Source organism: Neopelma chrysocephalum, unplaced genomic scaffold (assembly GCF_003984885.1).
Source record: "Neopelma chrysocephalum unplaced genomic scaffold, ASM398488v2 Primary Assembly neopelma1_23, whole genome shotgun sequence".
In the NCBI taxonomy this organism is placed as follows: Eukaryota; Metazoa; Chordata; class Aves; order Passeriformes; family Pipridae; genus Neopelma; species Neopelma chrysocephalum.
The window spans coordinates 22,851,705-22,874,855 of record NW_020897691.1 but is presented as its reverse complement, the minus strand read 5'-3'; the positions used below and the strand labels follow the sequence as shown (position 1 = coordinate 22,874,855).

The following is a 23,151-nucleotide window of genomic DNA, read 5'->3' as shown; positions in this document are numbered from 1 at the left end:
ATGCAGCTAATCATGGAACAGTAATAATGTGGGGAATCTGCTTACCAAATTATGGCCTGGTGCACATAGACAGCAGCCAGCAAAACCTGACTAAGGTGGATACATCAGCAGGGATGGATATTTCACCAGTCAGGACTGTCCTTGAAGCCCTTTTCCTGTGAGCATGGTGAAGAATGTGTGCTGTTCTTGCTTCATACTCTTTTCCATTTCTTTCTAAACCCCTTGTCTAAATCTTCCTCTGCTCCAGTCTTTCCCTTTCCCTCCTCTTGCTTCTTTTGTTCTTTTTTTAGACTTCCAGAAAAGGCTCTGTGCTAACTGCCTCTTCCTTCCAAACGCCACAACCCTGAGCCTTTTCATTCATTCCTGCAACCCCCTTGCTTACTTTCATTTGTTTATTTTCCCTGCTGCCAGTTTTGCAATCCTATAATGAACCTTAATGCTTTTCTTAAAGCTTTATGACAGTATGGGAATTTCAGCTGGGAACACCTCTACGTTTCTATTAGTCAATATGAGCAATCACTTGTAGAAGAAAATCTTGATGGCATGGAGCCTAATGAATGGTTCAATAGCTAAAAGACAAGAAAAAAGTTTACTCAGTGAACCCAGTCCCTGGGTATCTTCAGTGTTGTAAGCTACTTATCCTTGCACGTGAAGGAATGGCTCACATTCTACTTTCTCTGGTAGAAAAGCTCTTTTTATAACTTCTTTAAACGTCTGGACCCAAGCCTACCTGATTACTGTTTCTGATGACCAGCAAGGGTTTTGGAAGGATTGGCGCGTACAGTAGTGATGGTTACCAGCTCAGCTCACACCTAAGCTAGCTGTCAGATAGCAAGCTGATGAAATGAGGGAGATATGTTTGTAACAGAACAGAACTCTTGGGACCGAAAGGGTGGAAATACTGCTGTAAGCATCTCAACCACCTATTCTAAGGCTTAGGAGGGGTAGGACTCCGAGCTGAGTGTAGAGAAATGACAGCTGCATAAATACAGCCTAAAAGTTACATACTAAGCAACTTTTTTTAATTGAAATTATGTTGGGTTAGGAAAACAATAATTTCAGTGTAGTTGGGGATTTTTTTCCTACAACTGAGGACACTCGGTTTTTTGCATGGAACATGGCTGCCATCTACTGCTGTACACAGGATTCGTCTGTTTGGAAGAATCCATGTGGATTCTTCCCCTGTACTAGGCACTGGTAAGGCCACACCTCACCAGTGAGTACTGTGTCCAGTTCTGTGCCCCTCAATTCAGTAAGGACACTAAGGTGCTGGAGCAATTCCAGAGAAGGGCAATAAAGCTGGTGAAGGGACTGGAGCCAAATCTTATGAGGAGCAGCTGAGGGAGCTGGGGTTGTTCAGCCTGGAGAACAGGAGGCTCAGGGGAGACCTTATCACTCTCTACAACCACCTGAAAGGAGGTTGTAGGCAGGTGGTGATTGGCCTCTTCTCCCAGGCCACCAGGGACAGGATAACAGAACATAGTCACAAGCTGTGCCAGAGGAGGTTTAGGTTGGACATTAGGAGGAATTTCTTCACAGAGAGGATGATTTGATATTGGAATGGACTGCCCAGGGAAGTGAAGAAGACATTGTCCTTGGGAGTGTTTGAGCAAAAATTGGATGTGGCACTTAGTGCCATGGTCTAGTTGATGTGGTGGTGTTCGGTCACAGATTGGACTCAGTGATCTCAGAGGTCTTTTCCAACCTAATTGATTCTGTGATTGATGTTACCCAGTAGAAGGAGCTGGCAGGTACACCACCCAGTTTCAATAGCTGCATATAAAGTGCTACTATGATTGGCAGTCTTTCATGTTTCTTTAATTTACTCAGATGACCAGAAGGTGAGGAGGAAATACAGTCACGTTTAGCAACTTTGTTTGTCGGGCCCTTCTCTCTTTGCTTGTAAAACAGCTTTTGTTTCTTCAGTTGTTATTCTCTCTATCTTGAAACTGTCCTATGCAAATACGTTCACTTTGCTTTCTACTTCTAAGGATCTTCAAAACCTGAATTCACAAGTTTGTTTGTGAAAAAAATGTTTGGGGAACTAGTCTTTATCTCGGGACCTCCCTGTAACCTTTTATCCGCTTCTTGATCTTTATATCTACAAAAATTGTTTTAATCGTATCTTTTAAACAAAGCTGGGCCACCAATAAGAACTGCTTCCTGTTTGTGTAACCTCTCTGCAGAATTTCACTCATTACAAAAGATCAACTAGTTTTGAACAATGCACTTGATGAAACCTTTCCAATTCAGTGATAAATTGTCCATAAAATAACCGGACTTTAAACCATCAAGCACTTGACTCACACATCTCGCAAATGGCTGTGTCCAAATTTACTTACTGCACCACTGCGGTAGCCCTGTATCTTTTCAAGTGTTGTTATTGACATCCCAGTCACAAAGGGGACAATTACTTTAAAAACACTTGCTCAGAAAACTGTCTTGTAACTTGCATTTCAAAAAGATAAATTGATGTAAAAAGAGTCCACAGAGGTTAAAATTGGTGGAATTTGGAATTTGCCCTAAGGCTAAAAAAACTCTATCTCATGTGATGTCCATCATTAAGACTATAAATTCCCATCTGTAAGGCTTTGGGAGCTGCTGTGATAATACAAAGAATACATCAGATTGAGCTTCACTTGCACTGAGTTTGAACTGATTTTATTCTAAAATCCTGGAGACTGCTTGATAAACATATTTGTTTTCATTTTTACCATGAAATCAAAGAATGAGTAGAACTCCTAATTCAGTGTTCTGCATCTGAGTTTCAATTTAAGCAATTGGACATTTCTGTGGCTTTATAATAGATTTTGTAGTCAAGGTTTAATTTTAAATATAAGGCTGAGTAGCAGAACTATGTTCCAAGCTCTCTGATGTAACCTTGCTTAAATAACCTGATTTGCCTTTGCTGTACCTTCCAAATGTGTAAAGTAGTACTTTGGTGTTTTTATCTCTAAATACAGAGACGGGTGATTATAACTAATTAGTCTGTGTCCAAAAGGAATAATCTCTGTATATATCTATCTATATGCGTATTTTAAAACACATATATAGATATATAGAAGATAGATATATAGAAGGATATAGATACATATATAGAACATATATATGTATTTAAGGACATATAGATAGGCTATAACACAGCAAAAGCTGCACCTGCTGCTCTGCTGAAATACTAATTTTCTAAGGCTGAACACCCCCACTGCCTCTTCCTTTCAAAGGCAAAATTCCCACTGACTTAAAAAGAAGTTGTCATGGGTGTAAGAAGTTTGTTCATAGAAGGACTTCCATAAGGCATAATTGCCTAATGAGAAGAATGAAAAAATATGCAGATCTATTTAAAAAACCTGAAGAATGAAATACCTTAAGTCTTTTTAAAAAGAAAAATGGCAGATAACACACATTCTTTGATTGAAACATCTCTTGTATTCAAGCTGATGTTCATACAACGAGCTGATTTATGTCTTACGAGGCATAAAAAAGAGCGGACTGTTCTTGAAATTTGGAAGGGCTCTCGTGCTCACCGGGAAGGTGATTTCGAGGGCTTGTTTATCCCGAGCTGCCGCACTGGCACAGCTCGGACCGGCCCTGCCATCGCCAAAGATGGCGGTGACGGCGCCGCGGCTCCGGCACCGCCCGACGGGCGGGCGCTTCCGCCGGGGCCGGGAACGGGGCCGGGGCGCGGCGGCTCCTCCGCGGCTTGGCGGAGGCCCGGGCGGGGGCCATGGGCACCATGGCGGGTGGGGCCGGCGGGGCCCTGCGGCTGCCCGGGCTGCACGGCTACGCGGCGGAGTTCTCGCCGTACTGCCCGGGGCGAGCGGCCTGCGCCGCCGCGCAGTACTACGGCATGGCAGGTGCGGGGGGCGGCGGCGGCGGGGGTGACCGGGAACGTGGCTCCTCACGGGAGGAGGAGGCTGGAAACGTGGGTGTGCGGAAGGACAGACGGTGTCTGCAAAAGCGTTTGGGGACGACTTCCCTTTACGCTGCGTTGGTTTTGCTGTGGGACAGCGACTGTGCCCCGCGGCCGGGCTGGGGTTGGTGCGGGAGCTGCTCGTGCCGCCCCCAGCCCCCCGGGATCTGCCGCTTCCCGAGTCCCAGCTCGCTGCTGCCGTGTGTTCTCACAGCACCCTCGCGGAGGAGCGCTGATTTGATAGGGTCGAGAATAAATACACTAGTAAAGACGTACACGTGGTGAATAAAATGTCTGAAAATACTTTCTCCACTGACAGGACGAAAGGGAACGGCACGAAGCTGTTTTAGGGGAGGTTTAGGTTAGCTCTTAGGAAAATGTTCTTCACCGAGAGGTGGTTGGGCACTGGAACAGGCTCACCAGGGAATTGGTCACAGCACCAAGCCTGACAGTTCAAGAAGTATTTGGACAACGCTCTAAGGTACATGGCTCATGAGGTGTTCCGTGCAAGGCTACGAGTTGGATTTCGATGATCCTTGTGAGTCCCTTCCAACTCAGAATATTCTGTGATTCTGTAGTTTCAGCCGTTCTTGTCTCAATACCTGAGTGCCCAGGCAGGCCCTGGCAACCCTGCGGCCCTGTGGAAGAGCTAGGCGGAACGTTCCTCAATACTGGGACTTTTTTCATTTTTAGTGGGAGTATTGCTCCCCAAAACATTCATTTTAAATAGAGTTTCTAAGTGTGGAATTACTGTGACGATATCCCATTCAGATGGGAAAGCAGAACCTGTGTGGTTTTTATCAAAACTGAATTTTTTTAGTTTCTGGTGACCTCTGTTTGTATTACTAGATTCGAGGGAGGGAGGGGGGAAGTGTTCTGTCTGGTCTGCTGTGTTATCAAAAAGACAAAAGGGAATCCCATGTTGGTATGTCTGTCACGAGGCCCACTTATGCTTTATAAGTGAGTCTTTTTCAACCTCACCTATAGATCTACTGTAGTGAAGAAAAAACAAAACCAAAATCAAACCAAAACTATCTGATATAAATGAATTATTGTTTTAAAGAACATGAAACCACAAGATGTTTAATTGTGCAACTAATTGTTTGGCCTCTTAAAACTTCAGGTGCCCTTTCAATTTGCACATTGGAGAATCACACTAGGGGAACTGGTTGTGATGTTTTATTTTGCTGGTTTAGGTTGTGGAACTCTGGCAGTGCTGGAACAAACTGAAGCTGGGATTGTTCTGCTGAGGAGGTAAGAAGTCTATCTTTTATTTTTTAAAGAGAAAAACTTACTGTATACTTGTGAGTACAAGACAGAACTCAAGTATTTTGGGTTATTGTTAGTGATATAAAGTATTGTATCTATGCTAAAGTATTTACTGAATACCCATCTTTTTATTTACATATAAATTAATGTATTTACATAGAATACAAAGGATATGTTTACATTGCATAGATTTTGTTGTGGGAGGTCATCTGGCTTCTGCTATTTCTATATGTAAACCATTTTATAGAAAACTGACAATGTAAGTTAAAAGCAGCCTCTCTGCCCTAGCTTGAAATTATAAGCTTTAGCTTTTTAGGAACAGTGCTTTGCCACCTAAATTTATGCCCTTATGATTGATTTCTACTGAAAATAGAGCAGGAAGCTACATAAAGTCATGGGGGTCCTTCCTAGGAGACTAAATATTCTAAGCATTTGAGAGGAGGTTGATTTCGTTCTGGATGGAAGGAGGAGAAAGGTTAAAAAGGAGAGGGTTTAATACTTGGCTGTCATTGACTTAAAATTTTTTTAAGGAAAATTTTGAAACAGCAGCTGTTTAGATTAAGAGGGCTGAAATAGAAATGCTTAAAAAATAGTTGATCATACTCAGAGAAACTTTTTTTCATTCATAATTATAAAGCAACACTCTTTGAAGGTGTTCAGCACTCTGTTACTTCTGCTAAGTGCTCTCTGGCTTAGTACTGTTCATTTCCATGTTTCCAGTGACTCCGCTGACTTTGTGGTAGAAAGTCCTCTTAACTTCCTGAGCCATAGACTGTTGTTGTTTTCTCTGTCAAAACGTTCCATGTGCGTGCCTTTCCCTCATCATTACTGCAGGGTGCCATGAAGTTTAACTGCAGCTTAGCTAAACCTTCAGTGAAAAGGGAGTAAATAAATTTTATTTGCCATCAGATAGTAGCACAATCATTGATAGTTGTCACAGAGCAATTAATATATGGTACGAGATCCCACGTGATGAATTGTTGGTGTGTTGATAGCGTTTTTAGGGGAGTGTAGAGACCTTCAGTAAGTTCATTACTGTGTTTCTGTTGGTTTTTCATTGTGACTCAGATTCCTGATGGTGTTGTGAATTGGATAGGGCTCTCCCAACACAATTTTATTTCTTATTTTACCGTAATTGTTATAAACAAAGGACTCCTACCTTTGTAGCAGCAGCGTGGAGAAACTGTAGATCAGACTGAGACATATTGTACCTCTGTCTTTGTTTGCATGGCAAGTTCAAGACTGAAATCAGAGTTCATTCTCTATGTGTGAAAGGTCCTTGGTTCATTTATGCTTTAACTATTTGGTCATGCAGTTATAGAAGTTAGCATTATAGCAAGTAAGTTATAATTGTGAGGAGAGTCACTGGAACTCAAATATATAAAAATACTCTTAGAATGGGAAAAAGGGCGATTTAAAGAAATACTGTCTTTGCATGTAATTAGTCCGGATTTTTATGTTGTGCTTTCTCACAGACAGATATTTTCATTTTTTTGTTTAGTTTTGACTGGAATGATGGCCTGTTTGATGTGACATGGAGTGAGAATAATGAACATGTGTTGATCACTTGTAGTGGAGATGGATCTCTGCAAATCTGGGATACAGCTAAAACAAAAGGTCCACTGCAAGTCTATAAAGAGCACACTCTGGAGGTAAACCAGGCAAACTTAAAAAATTTAATGGATGATCTTGTGTTTAAGTAATTAAAAGATTTATTTGTGGTCTTATAATCAACAGTGGCTTTTTGTTTCCTATTTTTTAACTTTTTTTGGGTCTGTGGTTTGAATTAATAACTTTGAATAACTTTGAGTATTACTTTGAATATAAAGTGACCTGCTTATTATACATATTCTTGTCTACATTCATATGCTGTAGTAGGTACAGCTTAATTACACAGATCTAATACATTTAGAATAGCATTTGTGGTTCCTTACGGGCTAAGTAATCATTGTGTTGTATGAAATTACTGCAGTCACACTGTGATTTTTAGAAAGCCTTATTGGGTAGGTCAGAATCAGGTAGCTGATGTATCAGTGTTATTCTTGAGGTTATAGAGTGATACACATGATGCAGATCCTTAGGACTTCTGTTGCACCCAGAACTGCTTATGCTTTTCCATCCTAGCATCTGTGAGATCCTACAGATCCTGTAGTCAAATGTTGGGACAGTGTGTATGGTTTTTTTAGCCTTGATATGATAACTGTTGCATTTGATTTTCCTAAAATCTCGGTATGCAGTGCTGTATGGGTAGAGAATAATGTTGTATTCAGGTTTATAAATATATTTGCATAGTTTTAAGGATATTTTACTGTAGTACTTTTCTCCAAAGTGTATATATTCTCCAAAGTGATTTTTCTACCCCTTTTTTTTAAGCTTTCCTTCCAGCTTTCCACTCACTTCTTTGAACTTCAGATGCAATCAGTTTTAGCCTGGATTACTGCTACTTTAGCTAAATGACAACAATCTCAATAAAATAAATTAGTAGATATGTAGTTAATAAAGATGATGGAAGAAATTCAGTTTTGTTCACAAAAACCTCAAGAGTTTTTCAGATATGAAGTACAAAGCTAAAAGCTGAGTGACTGCAGTTACACAACTGTCCATCTTCTCTACCTTGTTTCTTTATAGTTATGCTACTTTTGTTTAGTACATATATGGCATAAATAAAGAATTTTGAGAATTTTATGATAATTTTCAAAGGCTGATAGTAGTAAGGAGGTAAAAGAAAGGACCAAATTTTTTGTTATTTTGTTTCTATCATTTTCTCGTTGAAATTCTGTCCATAAGTTTATTTTGGTTATGCTACACCATCTGTTGTTTGTGAAGTAAACATTTCTGTGTCCAAGTCTTAGTTTAGCAGTTAGCATGGGGAAGTGGGCATATTCAACCATGATTAGAAAGACAGTGTAGGAAACATGGGCTGAGTGTTTATTGTGAGATATGAAAGGTTTGTATTTATTCTTTATAAGTTTACATTAAGACATAAGATCTCAGAGGGAACTTCCCTAATAGTTTGTGGTAAACACTGGCAAACAGTGTTCTCACTACCTTTCTAATCCTCAAATCTCATCTGACATTTCTAATGACGATTTTGTCACTGCATTTTATATTATTTCTAGTACAAGATTGACAGGGATCTTTTCCGAATGAGATCATTGTCCCTTCACAAAAAGAATGTGCATTTTTAATTTAGAAGTGAATTTGTACTATCAAAGGACAGTGAGTTTTATTCCAGCACTAACCAACTGCTGAATCTCATGAATAAATTAGTCTAATTTACTTTGGTTTTGGCGAAGTCTCACTTGAATGTAAGACAACAGAATGCTTGAATTAAATTTGTCTTGTAAAGTGAGCCTGAACATTTATTCTGAATGCAATTTTATGGTTTTACATTTCCCCCCCTTGTTTTTTCCTCTTGCCTGAGGCATTTCTTGCTGCTCTTAAGGCATAAACTAGTGTTCATGTATTTTATGATTGAAGATAAAGCACTGTCTTCCCCAGTTGATCAACACAGCTTCTATTGAATTGTCTGCAAATTTATGTTGGATGGCAGCATGAAAAGGAAAGAATAAAAGTGAACCTTACTTGGTTCTTCACACCATCTTCTTTTCATTCTCTTCCTGTTACCTGGACCTGTCACATGCCAAATGGACAGTAGTTCTTGCTTTTTCTGAGCCTGTTGTCTGTTCTATTTGTAATTCTTGCCTGGAGGAGAATATGCCCAGGTCCCATTGCCTCCGCTGCAGCTGCAGAGCGCTGAGCAGTCCCAGCCATGTCTGCCATATGCACACAGGTCCATGTGTCAAACATGTGCACAGCAGATCTGCGTGCTGATAGCTTGGGAGTGAGCTGCAAGGTGTATCTGCTCTTTGCTTTATCTGTGCAGAACATCTGATATAGCCCAAATACCGTGTGTTCAGTACAGGCTGCATGAATTGTGTGATACAGGTGAATATTTCCCAGGGATGTATTTATTTCTGGAAAATCTTGAACATGAATATGAGAGCCAAACACTTCTACTGAGCTGTTTTGTGAAAGAGGCATACTGTGTAGTGATGCATTTAGGGGCATTTCGAAACAGCAGCGGCTTAGGGGTTGAACACAGGCCATCCCACAAATTCAGGGGTAAAGAGGGAGGCTAATGTATGTGAGGAGCTCAGGAGGCACTTCGGAGAACTGTCATGTCTTCGACTCTTAGAATATGTAGCAGTACTTGTGTGTCTCCTTTGTTACTATTTTAGTAAGAGGAGTCAGGTTGGCAGGGAGGATGTTTTAATGAGCTGTACTACAATTAGCTAACAAAAGTAGAAAAGTCAAGATGTAAAGGCATGGTTTGGCAAAACAAACAAAATAATTACCTCTAGTTATTTGGTTATTTGGCTTTTGTCAAGTACTGTTACAGTGCCTTGTAGATTTGGACTATAAGCTCCTCCAGGAAGGGAGCTAGTACAGAATGGGGCCAGAGCAATATGGCTTTCAGTATGTGCAAAGCAAGATTTTGTAAAATAAAAAAGGACAGTTGCAGATAATGTGCCTTCTTTTTCTGTGGGCAGTGGTTGCTTTCCACTTATGGAAAATAAACAAGTAGGTGAAAAACAGTTAATTTAAGCTAAATCTAGCATAGACCATATTATTTCTTAGGAAGGAAAATGCTCAGAAGTAGCTAAATGTTACCTCAATTTCCTTTTTCACACAGGAAACTTTCCATAGAAGACTTTGGTGTTTGCTGGATTTCTTTCCCTTTCATCTTCTCTGCTTTTTTGTCTGGTGACACAGGTGAAAGCATTTTCACCTTCAAAACAGGGTTGCTGTAATTTAATAAACACTTCCATCTATCCAAAACAAACACATCTTCTAGTCATGTTGACTTTCAGATCAATCAAGTGCTGTGCTAGGACTAGATTATCCCAGGTGGAGTACAAATCCTCAGTGGTTAGTGGCCCAGCTGTTGAAAGCAGTGCCACCTATTACTGGTAGGTAGTGACTATATTTCTAAGAAGTGTCATGGAAGATCTGATTGGGTCAGGAAGTGAAGCAAATAAATTGTTTTAGCTAATATTTTTCCCCCTTAGCACTGAAATGGTTCATGTCCTGCTGCAGCTTATTGAGCCGTGTCAGTGTGAGGTGAAACTAGACAGAATAGAATGCACTTTCCATCAAGTAGATAAAGAGACTGTGTATTTGAAGATGGAAGTTGTACATGAGACTTGGGGATTTGTTTTTTGCGAGGCAGCAGAGCTGAAAAATGAGCAGTGAAGGATAGAATTAAGGTATCCTCTTGTTGAGACAGGGACCAGTTCTACAATACGCTGTCAGGGAAGAGGGAGCTTTTTTCAACTATACAGTAAAAAAGCAATTTCTTAATAGCTGAAATGATTAGTAATGAGGGAAGTTGAGTTTTTTATTTCATTTTATTTTACTTGTTTGAAGATTTGAATGGTAAAGAAAAAGGTGTCATAAAACCAGGAACAGATGAAAACCAGGGGTACTTTATGACATATATTTCTTAGGAGAATCAGGTATAGTAAAAAGCATTGATTCTTAGTCAGCTAAAACCTCAAAGTCAGATACAGAGATGACATTTACATTGCTCGCAACTGGAAACTGTAGGTATTTGCATAAAAATGGATCAGCAATAAGAAATTAGTCTGAATTACAGCTTTTAAGGTGGTAGACTTCTAGTGATGGGGGATGTATGTGGATTTTATTACAACTTTTTTTTTTCCCTCAGTTTGGCCCATCTGCTTTTTTTGATATTTTTCTGAGCCTATATGTACCTTTAATGCCTGACTGAGATGCTAAGTTTAATTTTTGTTCAGGTAAATAACATTGTTGGCAGTTTTGTGGTGCTTGACTGGTACAGTTTTTTAGCTGCCTAGGACATAGTCTGCAAATCCAAGTCTATTTTGTGAAACTTTGACTAACTAAAGTCTCAAACTTGTATTTTAATGCTCCTTCTAAACTATGCCGTTATATCATTTATAGGCATATAGTGTTGACTGGAGCCAAACTAGAGGAGAGCAGCTAGTGGTGTCTGGTTCATGGGATCAAACAGCCAAGCTGGTATGTTGGCTTTCTGCTGAAGGTGAAAAATGTTTTGAATCTGATATTGCTTTGTGTTAAGAAACAGCACTAATGCACTTTTGCTCTTTATTTTTACCCTAAGGCTAAAATTCTGTTTTAACTGAGGTGTTGCTTAATCCCTCAGTTGATAGCAGTTTAAGTATACAAATGCTTTTCATGATACATGCTAAAAAGAAATTAATTTAGTTCTTTCTGGTATGTATGAAGCTTTTTTTTTAATGTTTGAAACTCTCTCCTTTCTTATTGAACAGTTTTCTTTTTTACTTTATTCAGTGGGATCCAGCTGTGGGGAAGTCATTACGCACTTTTAAAGGCCACGAAGGGGTCATTTACAGCACTATATGGTCTCCACACATCCCAGGTTGTTTTGCATCTGCCTCAGGTAAACATGATGGTAAAGAGGTTCTCGCAACAAAAAACCAAAAGCCACTTTTTATGTTATTGGATTAGTTCAGCACTTTGTCCAGCAGATGGTAGCGTGTGTCATACGTAAAAATGGAACAAGGAAAGGTAAACATATTGCTGCAGCTGGATTTGTAGGTTCTGTTACAGTCAGTAAATCATCCTCTTGTGCATTTAAATGGCGATCAGCAGTTCTCTAGCAGTGACCTTGTAGCAATTTTTTCTCTTATTTTATGTAACTCTCTTTCATTCATCTCACTCTTGTTATTGACCACAAAATTATGTTATGTACTTTACTTTGTGTTTTGGCCTGCGTTTTTGTTCAAACTATCTCAAGTGTCAGTAGATTGTTAACTCTGTAAAATACGTAGTCAGTTCCCATTGAGTTGTTTTAAGTACTTCTGTAGATCGTTGTGCATTGTTCTTTGGGAAAGGTAATGATCAATTTTACCATCCTGCTTTGGCCAGTGCTGTCAATGCAACCATAATTGAGTTGGGTGTACCCCGAGGCAAAGAGAGGTGAGGTGGTAGCGTTTTCCGAACACTGCTCCTGCTCCAGAGGCACAAGAAGAGCTCTGGAGTGAGACCTGGAGCTCAGCTGATGACTAACTGGGCAAGGGGTGCTGGTAGCCACGGAGTTTGATTGGGAAATAGAGGGGCTGTAAGACACTGCCCTAATACAAATACTGATAGATTAACTCTAATTGGTTCAATTTCTCCGATTTCGAGTCTGTTGTACATCTGTACTGATTTAAACAGAAATTCCTTGGCTCTTATATCGAGAGGGTAAGCAAGTGTAAATATGTTTTCCTGTTCCCGAAGTTAGAGAGACAGTTTGTACTCACAGATACTGGTCTTCACTATTCTGCAGGAAGTTTGATGAAAAAGTGCATATGGCTTTCGTAAAATTTCAGTCTGGCTATTTCCATCTGATTCTGCCTGCAGACTTAAGCTAGAATGACTAACAAGTAATTTTTATTTGTTCTAACATGGTAGTGCTTTAAAGCCAGGTGCTGGAGCACAGATATTTCCAACTTATTTGAAGAATCACTGAGTCAACTCTTAGTGAGATAATAGGATGTGCAGAAACTTACAGGATTGAGCCCTGTACACTGTATATGAACAGTTTACTGAAATGCAGCTATATACTACAAAATGCTAGCTAAGTACTGTTTGGTCAAGGTTAAGTGCTTAGTGTTTTTTGCAAGTTCTGAAGGATGTTATGGTCTCTTTAAAATTCTGCTCAGAATGCTCCTGTCCATGGTAGTCTTACTCATACAAAATTTCTCACGTTCTAGATGAACAGAAGGACTGTATTGATCCAGGTATTTCAAATTTGAATCTCTAGGATATAAAACCAAACTCTCTTCTAATACATTACCATGAACAATTTGGGGAAACACTGACTGGTAGATGGTCATAGTGTCCACATGATGGTACCTAAATTGGGTACAGCAGCATACAATTCATCTGTTCTTTGAGTGCAGCTGTTGGAAGTTTTGACTAAAACATTAAAGAGTTCCTATTCTTTTGTGAATTTTAGATGATTCTTGAAAATTACTAACATACCAGTGGAGCCTAAAGCTAATTGCAGTCAGTTTTCACTGATTGATTACTCCACAGTATTATGTACTATGGAAAAACAACATGCACAGAAAACACAGCATTTTTCTTCTCTAGGTACTGCACACATGTGAAATAAAAATCTGCCATCAGAACACTGGTAGTGTAATGCTAGGTGTAAAATCATTAGGTAAGAGAAAAAGAAGTCTTCAAAAAGATGGTGAACTTTCTTACAGTTTCCAAAATAAAACATCTGGTGTGCTTCTAGATGAAATGTCATCAAGCCAAAGATCTTGCTTAGAAGTCATGACATCCTAATGTGGAAAATGTGTTTGCATTGTTTACACTGGAATTTTCCTGTGGTTTGACTGGATTACTTCACTACAGAAAATACATATGGGAAGTCTTTTCTTTGGTCAGCAGGACTTTGAGTGGTAGAAGTACTCGTGACTCTCTAGCTCTCTGTATAAATGCCATTTCCTTATGGTAAAAAAGGCATATTAGACAGTTTATCTTTAGAGAGTTTAGTGTTTATTGATATTCTACTCTCCCAGGTAACATATATGATAGCAGACAAGTGGAACTGTTCAGGAGGCTGGACCTCCTCATTTGAGACTTGCTATTGTCTGTATACTTTATAAAGATGACAGAAAATCATGGGACAGAAAGCTTAATTTCACTGCTGATTGATCTTCTATTGAGCTTAACTTGGAGCTGGGGAGAAACTTGAATATCAGTGTGATAGTACTGTGTTGAATTTACAGCTGTTCCCTTCTTTGATACACTCGCTGGGAAGGTTGATCTGCGGTTTTGTGGTCTCTTATTTTGAGACTTTTAGTTGTCTTGACAATTAGTAACTGGAAATGTATCTGGAGGGAATTTTTTTTACTTCCTTTCATCTCCCTTTTTTTTTTTCAAATTTTTAAATGGTGGCTTTTTGACAGTTGTTGAAGAGTATTGAAACGTTCACACCTTGAAGGAGTCTACACTGCTTTGGGATTGTAGAGTGTGTGTGTCTGTGTTTTCTTTCTGTCTCTTACCCCACCTGTCCCCTTCTCTCATCCCACCTCACACATACCTGCTCACAACCATGTGCTTACCGATATCCTAATATTACAAAGTCATAGTGCTCGAGAAATGAACTGTTTCATATTGCAGCATCTTCAATTTTGCATGTATTAGTAAAATAAGTTAGATATGTTGTGAACCACAGATTGGAAAAAATGTTGGTCTTGAAATACTTCTTGTTAAACTAAATCTAAATAAAGCAGTGCAATCTTTTTTTTTTTTTTAAACTTTTTTTCTTTAAAGAAAATAAGAGGGAAGCATGTTTAAAGAACATTTTGCGAGCCTCGCCCCTGCCATTTCTCTGCCTTTATTTGAATCCCATTAGATGCCAGCAGAAGTTTAATTTCCATGTAACTAGTTAGTTTGTGAACACTGAAAACAGAAAACCAAACAGAACCGCAAGCCACAGTGAAACAGCTGCTCAGAAGAACCAACTTATGCCTGAAGCTAATCTCTGATTTTGATATATGACTTTTTCTCAAGCTATTATGAGACTACAAAATGAATCTAGGTGAAGAAAATGAGAAACCTAAGACTGCAATATAAAGCAGTTAAAAAAAAAATTGATACTAGGTGTAGCTATTTTGCTTCTCTAAGTCTCCATTCTGAATACATACAGAAAAACTGATCTTATCTGCAGTGGACAATAAAATGCAATTGAATTACCAAAGATATGTATATCTGATGCTTCAGTTAAATCAGCTTTTATTCAGCATCTAATAAACTTTCATTTAACATTTACAGGGATGTAAATGTGAGGTACTTTTCAATGCTGTTGTCTTCATGTACAATTATGTGTGTTCTCAAAAAGAAAGTAAAGGGCTTATCTTTTTTGTTTGAAAATGGGAGTTAATAGTAATAGAACAAACTCTTAATTCTGTATATGTAAATAACTGCTCCTGTGATGTCAGTAGCAATTTCTGAGCTGATAAGATAAGCAGGAGATTCAGGAGTACATGTGGCACCAAACCAGAGCCCTGGTAAATGTCTGCCTTACACTGAAAACACACTGATGTGGAAAATGTCATTAAAGAAGTGACATGAATGTTTTAACAACATCTTCATGGCTAAAAGGGTTTAATGAGTCATTGTGTTATTTGCCCAGAAAATTTTCTTTTTAACCCAGAGAGCAAATTGGTGAGAAGCACATAAGGAGCTTGTGAAATGCAAATAATAGTAGTATATAGTCAAATGTAAATCAGTTCTACTCTATGATTCTCCATAACTGCAAAGTGATAGGCTTTGCTCAGTCCCATGGTTTATAAAGAAAGCATCCTTTATAGTATCAACTAGTTTTTTTGCCCTTTAAATTTAACCATAGAAAGTAATTAATGAGTACCATTTTAGCCTTATCTGCATAACTGTAGGATTCTTCAATACAGATACAACACTGGCAAATGAAAATATGAATGTTTTAGATTTTACAAAGCCCAAATTTAGAATGACTGCTAGCTTATATCTTAAGCAGTGGGGCCTCAATTTTAGTGCTGCATTCCTTTTTAAATCACTTCTTAAGTTTACTGATCAGGGCAGGTATGTGGTTTTAATAACATCTTAAATCGCGAATAAGGGAAGGAAGTGTTTTTGAAATCTGCATGACAATGTCTGTATTCATCAGTACTTAGATCAATTAATTGTATTCTTTCCTGAAAGACTTATTTTTCAGACTGAAAGCCCAGGGCAAACAATTTTCTCATAGCACAACAAAGTGTGATAATTTCTGATAAATTTTGATTATGTTGACACAAGAGTTGGGTAACTGTAGCTTTGCTGCTTTACAAATGAACTTGTAAATCCAGGCCCCACTCTGGTAAGCCCTTGCATTCAGTGCTAGACTTTAAGGTTAAAACTGAAACCCATTGTTTATCTCGTATTCTGTTTTATTACCAGCCCTGACTTTGTGAGTTGCCTTTTGAAAAGTTTCTCTTCTTTCCTACTAGCCTCTTGGTGACAAATGTGTGTAGTTAAGGGGTTGTCAAGCTGTTAGTTTCATAAATGAGGCTGGCATGTAGTATTGGCACACCTCTCTGTGTTTTGTATTCAAATTGTAAAAGAAAACTATAATTGGAAGAAATTATTTTGCATGAAATAATGAACTGGGGAAGATGTACACCTACTAAGAGAACATTTACTTAATTAGTTGGAAAGGAATAGTCTTGAGTGCAGTAGAGAGGTGTTTTTCATGTGTATGTTCCTGGACCAAGTTTGGGGTTTTCAGGTCTTTGACATCAGTTTTCAGAAGCTTCAGCTCACATTCCTGCTTCAAAAATAGTACAAGGAACTGCTGGGGAGTAGAGCTTGCAGATAAGTAATTCCAAAAGTGTTTTGGAAGAAATAGTCTTCTGTTTTGCTATGACAGTGCTCTGTCACGAGTTCCAAAACACTTTAGTAGAGGTTTATCAGTTTGTGTGTGGTGTGGTTCCACTCTTTGCTTCTTATGACTGGTTTCCTGGTTATTTTATTATTGAATGTGCTAGAACAAATGCCACTGTGAACAAGGTTCGAGGCTTTGCAAAAATTGGTCAGTTTTGGAATCCAAATCCTCAAGGGATAAAAGAATAAGATGCTTCAATTTACTGTGTGGTACATTGTTGTACAAATCAAGCATCTAGAGAACAAACTGACTGTGGAGTTATTGTGTCTTGTTTCAGTTTAGCTGAACTGCTGTTTATACTATAAGCTATTGAAATACAATTTACTTGCTTAGGTTGTTGTGTCAAATCTTTGTAATGAGGTGCGATGTTTTCAGTTGCAGTCTGTTACTTCAAGACATACCAGCACAGTATTGAATTCATTCAAGTCTTGTGCTCAAGTGTCGTGGCTTAACCCCAGCCAGCCACCAAGCCCCAAACAGCTGCTCACTCGCTCTCTCACCAGAGGGACTGGGGAGAGAATCAGAAGGGTAAAAGTGAGAAAACTCATGGGTTGAGATAAAGACAGTTTAATAGGGAAGGCAAAAGCCATGCATACAAGCAAAGCAAGGAATTAATTTGCTGTTTCCCATGGACAGGCAGGTGTTCAGCCACCTCCAGGAGAGCAGGGCTCCATCATGGCGTAACAGTTACTTGAGAAAACCCACACAATCACTCCAAACATCCCTCCTTTCTCCTTCTTCCCCCCACTTTATATACTGAGCATGATGTCATATGGTATGGAATATCCCTTTGGTCAGTTGGGGTCAGCTGTCCCAGCTGTGTCTCCTCCCAACCTCCCATGCACCCCCAACTTCCTTGCCAGCATGGCAGTATGAGAAGCAGAAGAGGCCTTGGCTCTGTGTAAGCACTGCGCAGCAAGAACAAAAACGTCTCTAGATTATTAACTCTGTGTTCAGCACAAATCCAGAACATGGCTAGCCCCATGCTAGCCACTGTGAAGAAAATTAAGCCTACCCCAGCCAAAACGTGCACATCAGATAAGCTGTACTAAATCAACCTCTAATGTACAAGCTGAAGTTTTTCTCAGGAAATGAGTTTGTACCTCAATTTATAGTACGTGCTATAATATAAAACACTTTCAGAATCTCATATTCTAAAATTGTGTTGAGAAGAAATATGCAGTAACAGTTCTTTACAGTAAATTAATTTGTTTTGGATCATTTAAACTGCAGATAAGTATCTAGCCAGTATTGCCATTTGATGAAGAATGGTTTAATAATGTCATAATTTTGGTAAATTTTGAAATAAAAATTTTTTCCCAAGATTTAAGTTTAATCATCTTGGAAAACACTGAAATAAAGGTTTTACTGATTTTTTTTTTAATCTACTGTTTTCAGGAAAAGATTCTGTTGGGCTCTTCTCTGAAATAACTTAAAACTTTTGATTTTTAGCTTGACAGCATTTTCAATGATCAGTTGAAAAGTATGTTTCCACTGGTAGTTACATTTACTTGCTGTGTAAGATGGAAATAGATTTTGTGCATTTGGTAGTAGTCCTGGATGATTTAAGTATTTGTGTCACTCTGTTTCTGTCTCTTTGTGTGGAATCCCATGAGCTTTATTAGTCCTGTTCTGGGTTTGCTTATATTGTTGTATAGGCTTAACCCCAGTTGGCAGCTCAGTACCACACAGCTGCTTGCTCCTTCCCCCATGGTGGGATGGAGGAGTGCATCAGAAGGGTAAAAGGTAGAAAATTTGTGGGTTGAGATGAAGATAGTTCAGTAGGCAAAGCAAAACTTGTGCATGCAAACAAAGCAAAACAAGGAATTCATTTTCCACTTCCTGTGGGCAGGCAGGTGTTCAAGCATTTCTAGGAAAGCAGGGTTCCATCATGCATAATGAGTGCTTGGGAAGACAAATGCCATCATTCCAAACATCTCCCTCTTCCTTCTTCTTCCCCCAGCTTTATATGCTGAGCATGATGCCGTATGTTATGTGATACCCTGTGGTCAGCTATGGTCAGATATTCTGACTGTGACCCCCAGCCTCCTTGCTGGCAAGGCACCCTGAGGAGCTGAGAAGTCCTTGACTTAAAACATCAGTGTGTTATCAACACTATTCTTGTCTTAAATCCAAAGCACAGCACTATACTAGCTACTAGGAAGGAAAATACCTCTATTTCAGCCAAAACCAAGACAACTATCTATGACAGAAATGATCAGCACTATCACTTTAGCATACATAAAAAGGTTGTTTTTGAGAGTCATGAGAGTTGGGTTCTCCTTTTAATTCTCCCACAGATTTTCTATTTGATTTGAACTAAATAATTTAATCTGGTTTAGTATTTAAAATCACAGACAAGTAAGCAGGTGCTGTTAACTTGTAGTTGTTCAATGGCACTGCAGAAGTACTTACTTTCATTGAGAATTTTTTGGTTTTTTTACAAGGGCATGTAGTGACAGGACAAAGGGTACTGGCTTCAAACTGCGAGTAGGTTTAGATTAGATGTTAGAAGGAAATTCTTTCCTGTGAGGATGGTGAGGCACTGACACAGGTTACCCAGAGAAATTGTGGATGCCCCATCCCTGGAGGTGTTCAAGGCCAAGTTGGATGGGGCTCTGATCAACCTCCTCTAGTGAAAGGTGTCCCTGCTCATGGCACGGGGGGTTGGAACTAGATGATCTTTCAACCCAAACCATATATGCCGGTACTTGTGTCCTTTATGCTAAATTGTTTTCCTACAGTAAATTAAAGATATATTATTTGTTGGTAGTTTTTTTTCCTTGATGAGAGAACAGTGTAAGAAGATCAGATTTCTTGCTTCAGAACATAGAACCCCCCAAACCAACCCAAAACCCAGATTCATTTTTTTTTAAGTAAAACTTTGAGCTAGCAGTACTTCAATTCCTCAAAAACATTATACCTGTCCTAGTTAGAATCCTTCTTCCGTTCAGATAGTGTTTAAGGTTTCTTGGAGTTTTACTAACCTCCCAAATACCTAGCTATTTTTTATAGTTAATGTTGTACTTCTTCACTGTCTGGCAATGACTGCTTAGCTGGTTGTTCTCACAGGACTTAGGAGATGGTGATTTATGGATTTGGGTAAAATATATCTGTGAATAAAAAAGCTAGTATAAAACCTACATGAAATTTAAATCTGAAATAAACTTTTATCTTTTCACTATTATACATTGTCATTCACATTAGCAGTCTTTATCCTATGTGTAAGGATGATATACTTGTAGATTAGCATCTCTTTGGAAAATTTTGAATAGATGAGTGTATATTGTGTAGTTGTATTGATTCATCCAAGATTTCACAAATATTCATTAGAAAGAAAGAAGCCTGTACAATAGACAAACAATTCTGGAATCATAATTATCTAACAGACCAGCAAAAATCTGTTGCCATAGTGAAATTGCTTATTACAAAAATAGAAATATTTTGTGGGCAAAATGTTGGCTACTTTTGTGGTTGCTTACTTTGGATGTGAACTGGAAGTGGCTGTTAGTGAATATGATTGTACTAGGTGTGCTTTACTTGCACTTTCTATTATTATTATTATTCTACTTTTGCTTTACCACATGGAAGAAATGCATCCTTAGTAATCCAGATTTGAAGGAATCATGGAAATGTGGAAATGGCAAAATTTTTAAGAGCAGCTTTTGTTGAAATTAAATGTAAATATATATATATATTGTGAGGTAATGGAAATATGTTTTAGGTAAAAAAAAGTTTGTTAAAGTGTTTGTTTTTTTTTAAATTAATCTGATGTTTCCACTTAAAAGGAAAATTCGGATTTGCCTTTGGCTTTAATTCATTCTCTTCCATTCACAAAAAGGTTGACTTGCATGTTGTGTTACTCCATTAAAAACATTTCCCAGATAGTGCCAGTCAGAATTAATAACAGCTAAGTCTAGCATTTTCAAAGAAAGTTTAAAAAAGGGAAAATAACTCTCTTTTTTATTTTTCTCATGCATCAGCATTTTCTGTTAAAAAAAGAAATAATTGGGACAATTGTATATTTAGTGTCAAAATTGTTATTGGCTGAGTAGCTTACTTTTTCAAATGTTTTTGGCCCTCATAATGCTGCATCTCTGGAGCAGTTCATTCTAGTTCACCTGGATTTATATATTTATTTGCTTGGAAAAAATGATCCTGTCTGCAGTGAAATATGTGTTTCCCCTTCAAATATATGTTATCTGATGAAATTAAAATAAAAGCTTTTTAAGAAGCCCATAATAATATCTCAGAAAGACTTAAGACTCAAACTGAAATCTGTCTTCTGCAGGCAAGCAGATTAGCAAGACTGATGGTGAGTGGATGGGCATACTACCTTTTTTTGCCAAGATCCTGCTGTCCATGTTTCTTCCCCTCCATATGTTGCCCTGTTTTTGTAAGCACTGTAGTGATGTTTGAGGCTTCAGCTGACTGCAGGATGTCACTGTCAGGAGTGCTGTACATGTCCTGAGCAGCAGTCTTCCTCCTGACAGTAGGCAAGGGCAATGAAACCAGTGAGAAATTACATGTTGTTCCCACCTTGCAGATGGGGAATTTATCCACAAGGATATATATCTCTCACAGTCATGAGATCTGAGGACAAGCCAACCAACCACCAGAGCAAAGCTCCCCGTGATCTGTGTAGTACAACAGTCAGGCCAGTCTTGTGACATGTAGTGAACCAAGCTCTTTCCACCTTAATTTTTTCTTTTCAGACTTTCCAAATGTTTAACGTGTTTTTGTGAAGTCTGCAGGGCCTGGTAGTTCATGCAATAGACATATTGCTGTTGTGGTTCTAGGGATGGTTTTATGAAAAGAGCTATGATTTTTTGTGCCCAGCTGTATATTCTAAGGCCAGTGACCAACAGGGCACTAAAACCATCAAAATGCTTGGATCTAAACAGCATGAAAATCATAATTATTGATCATAATCAATTTGAAAATTTCCAGAAGTGTTTCCAATAAGGAAATACCAATAATTTCCTCAGTAGCAAGGTAAAACAGTGTTTTGTTTTTTTAATTTAGGTAGTATTGATACGTGGTTCCTGTAGAAATCACGGGTGTTTGGATACAGTCTTTAGTGATATAATTTCTCTCTTAAATAAACATAGGCATAATGATCAATTCTAATTAATTTTGTCTCTCTGTAAACTAATGAGCTAGAAAATCCATTTTTGCTGATACAAAGCTAAATATTCAGGGCTAGGGAGAGAATCCCAATTTAAAACATTGAAAAGCATAGTTGTCAGCTGATGCAGCTTTCTATGTCTTCACAAGCCATTAGGAACCAAATTTATAAGAATTTTAAAGATCTTTAGGGGTAGAAGACAATTTATGGCTGGAGGTAAAGAGAGAGGCTCAGATGACTCATAGCTCTTAAGTTAAGCTGGACTCCCTTCATTGCTCTCTGAAGACCTGTGTGTGTATGCAGGTGTATGTGTGTGCTCCAAGGTTAAAGCACATGTTGCCTTTCATATCTGTAACAGTTACAGTAGAATGACTTTATCTTCCAATATTTCAATAAATGAGAGTAACTGCAGGCTTTGTACATGACGAGTACAGGTGATGCATCTTGAATTTTGCTTTTATTGAAAGAATCTTGATATTTCAGATACAGTTCACTCTTCTTTGTGCCAAAAGCATGTGACTGGGTGGTACTTCTCAGCTGGCTTGCAAATAAAGTTTTTTTGTGATTCTGATCTTTTAAGTCCATTTTTAAATGGACCTTAAGCTCCTAGTTTGATTAAATGTTATTCAAGTATTTTAACCCATCTTCTTTTAGTCAAATCAGAGTTTCAAAAAGAATGGAAGTGTTAGTAATAAAGTGAAGTTTTTTTGCATCACTCTGACTTCTGTGTCTATAATGTGCTTGCTTTATTTGGCATGAGTGTCCACATATAGTCATTTGTATTTCATGCAGCTAAGAAACAGTTGTCTACTAAGTACTAATGGATTAACTGTATCCCATAACTGATGCAACAACATTGAATCAATTTCTCTGTATTTCAGGTGATCAGACTTTAAGAATTTGGGATGTGAAAGCCCCAGGAGTCAAACTTGTGATACCGGCCCACCAGGCTGAGATCTTGAGCTGTGATTGGTGCAAATATGATGAGGTATAGAACTGTTCATCCCACTGTTTTCCTAATTGAACCACTCTCATTAAATAGCAGATGTTTCTGCTGCAAAAATATTACATCTTCTCTTTATAAAAATATGTCTACGTACTTTGTTGCTCTCATTCACTATTACATCTCCAGAAGAGCTTTGTTCCAATGGATAGACAGCCCAAGTAGGTCAGAGATTTTGCTTATTCTTCCATATAGTGGACAGAATACCCCGTAGTGGAGAAACAGTTGGTATTTCTCTGTGGTCTTTAATGTACACACTGGAGACTTGACCTCATTTATGATTTATTCATCTGTATTGTTTGATTTATCTAACTTTTGTAGCCAACATATGCATCACTGCCATCTAGTAA

General features: G+C 38.5%; 1 protein-coding gene across 2 annotated transcripts in view; it reads left to right on the top strand.

The window, feature by feature from the left end:
• The first annotated feature begins 3,715 nt into the window (after positions 1-3,715).
• Positions 3,716-23,151, top strand: part of PEX7 (peroxisomal biogenesis factor 7) — a 45,028-nt gene continuing 25,592 nt past the window's right edge. The window contains exons 1-6 of one of the 2 annotated variants that reach the window (XM_027690130.1): positions 3,716-3,854; positions 5,107-5,164; positions 6,681-6,831; positions 11,165-11,242; positions 11,537-11,645; positions 22,680-22,786. In XM_027690130.1, the coding sequence (XP_027545931.1) occupies positions 3,725-3,854; positions 5,107-5,164; positions 6,681-6,831; positions 11,165-11,242; positions 11,537-11,645; positions 22,680-22,786 (633 nt within the window). In that variant the 5' untranslated portion in view covers positions 3,716-3,724. The remainder of the gene's footprint in view (positions 3,855-5,106; positions 5,165-6,680; positions 6,832-11,164; positions 11,243-11,536; positions 11,646-22,679; positions 22,787-23,151) is intronic. The other variant, XM_027690139.1, reaches the window with a different exon arrangement.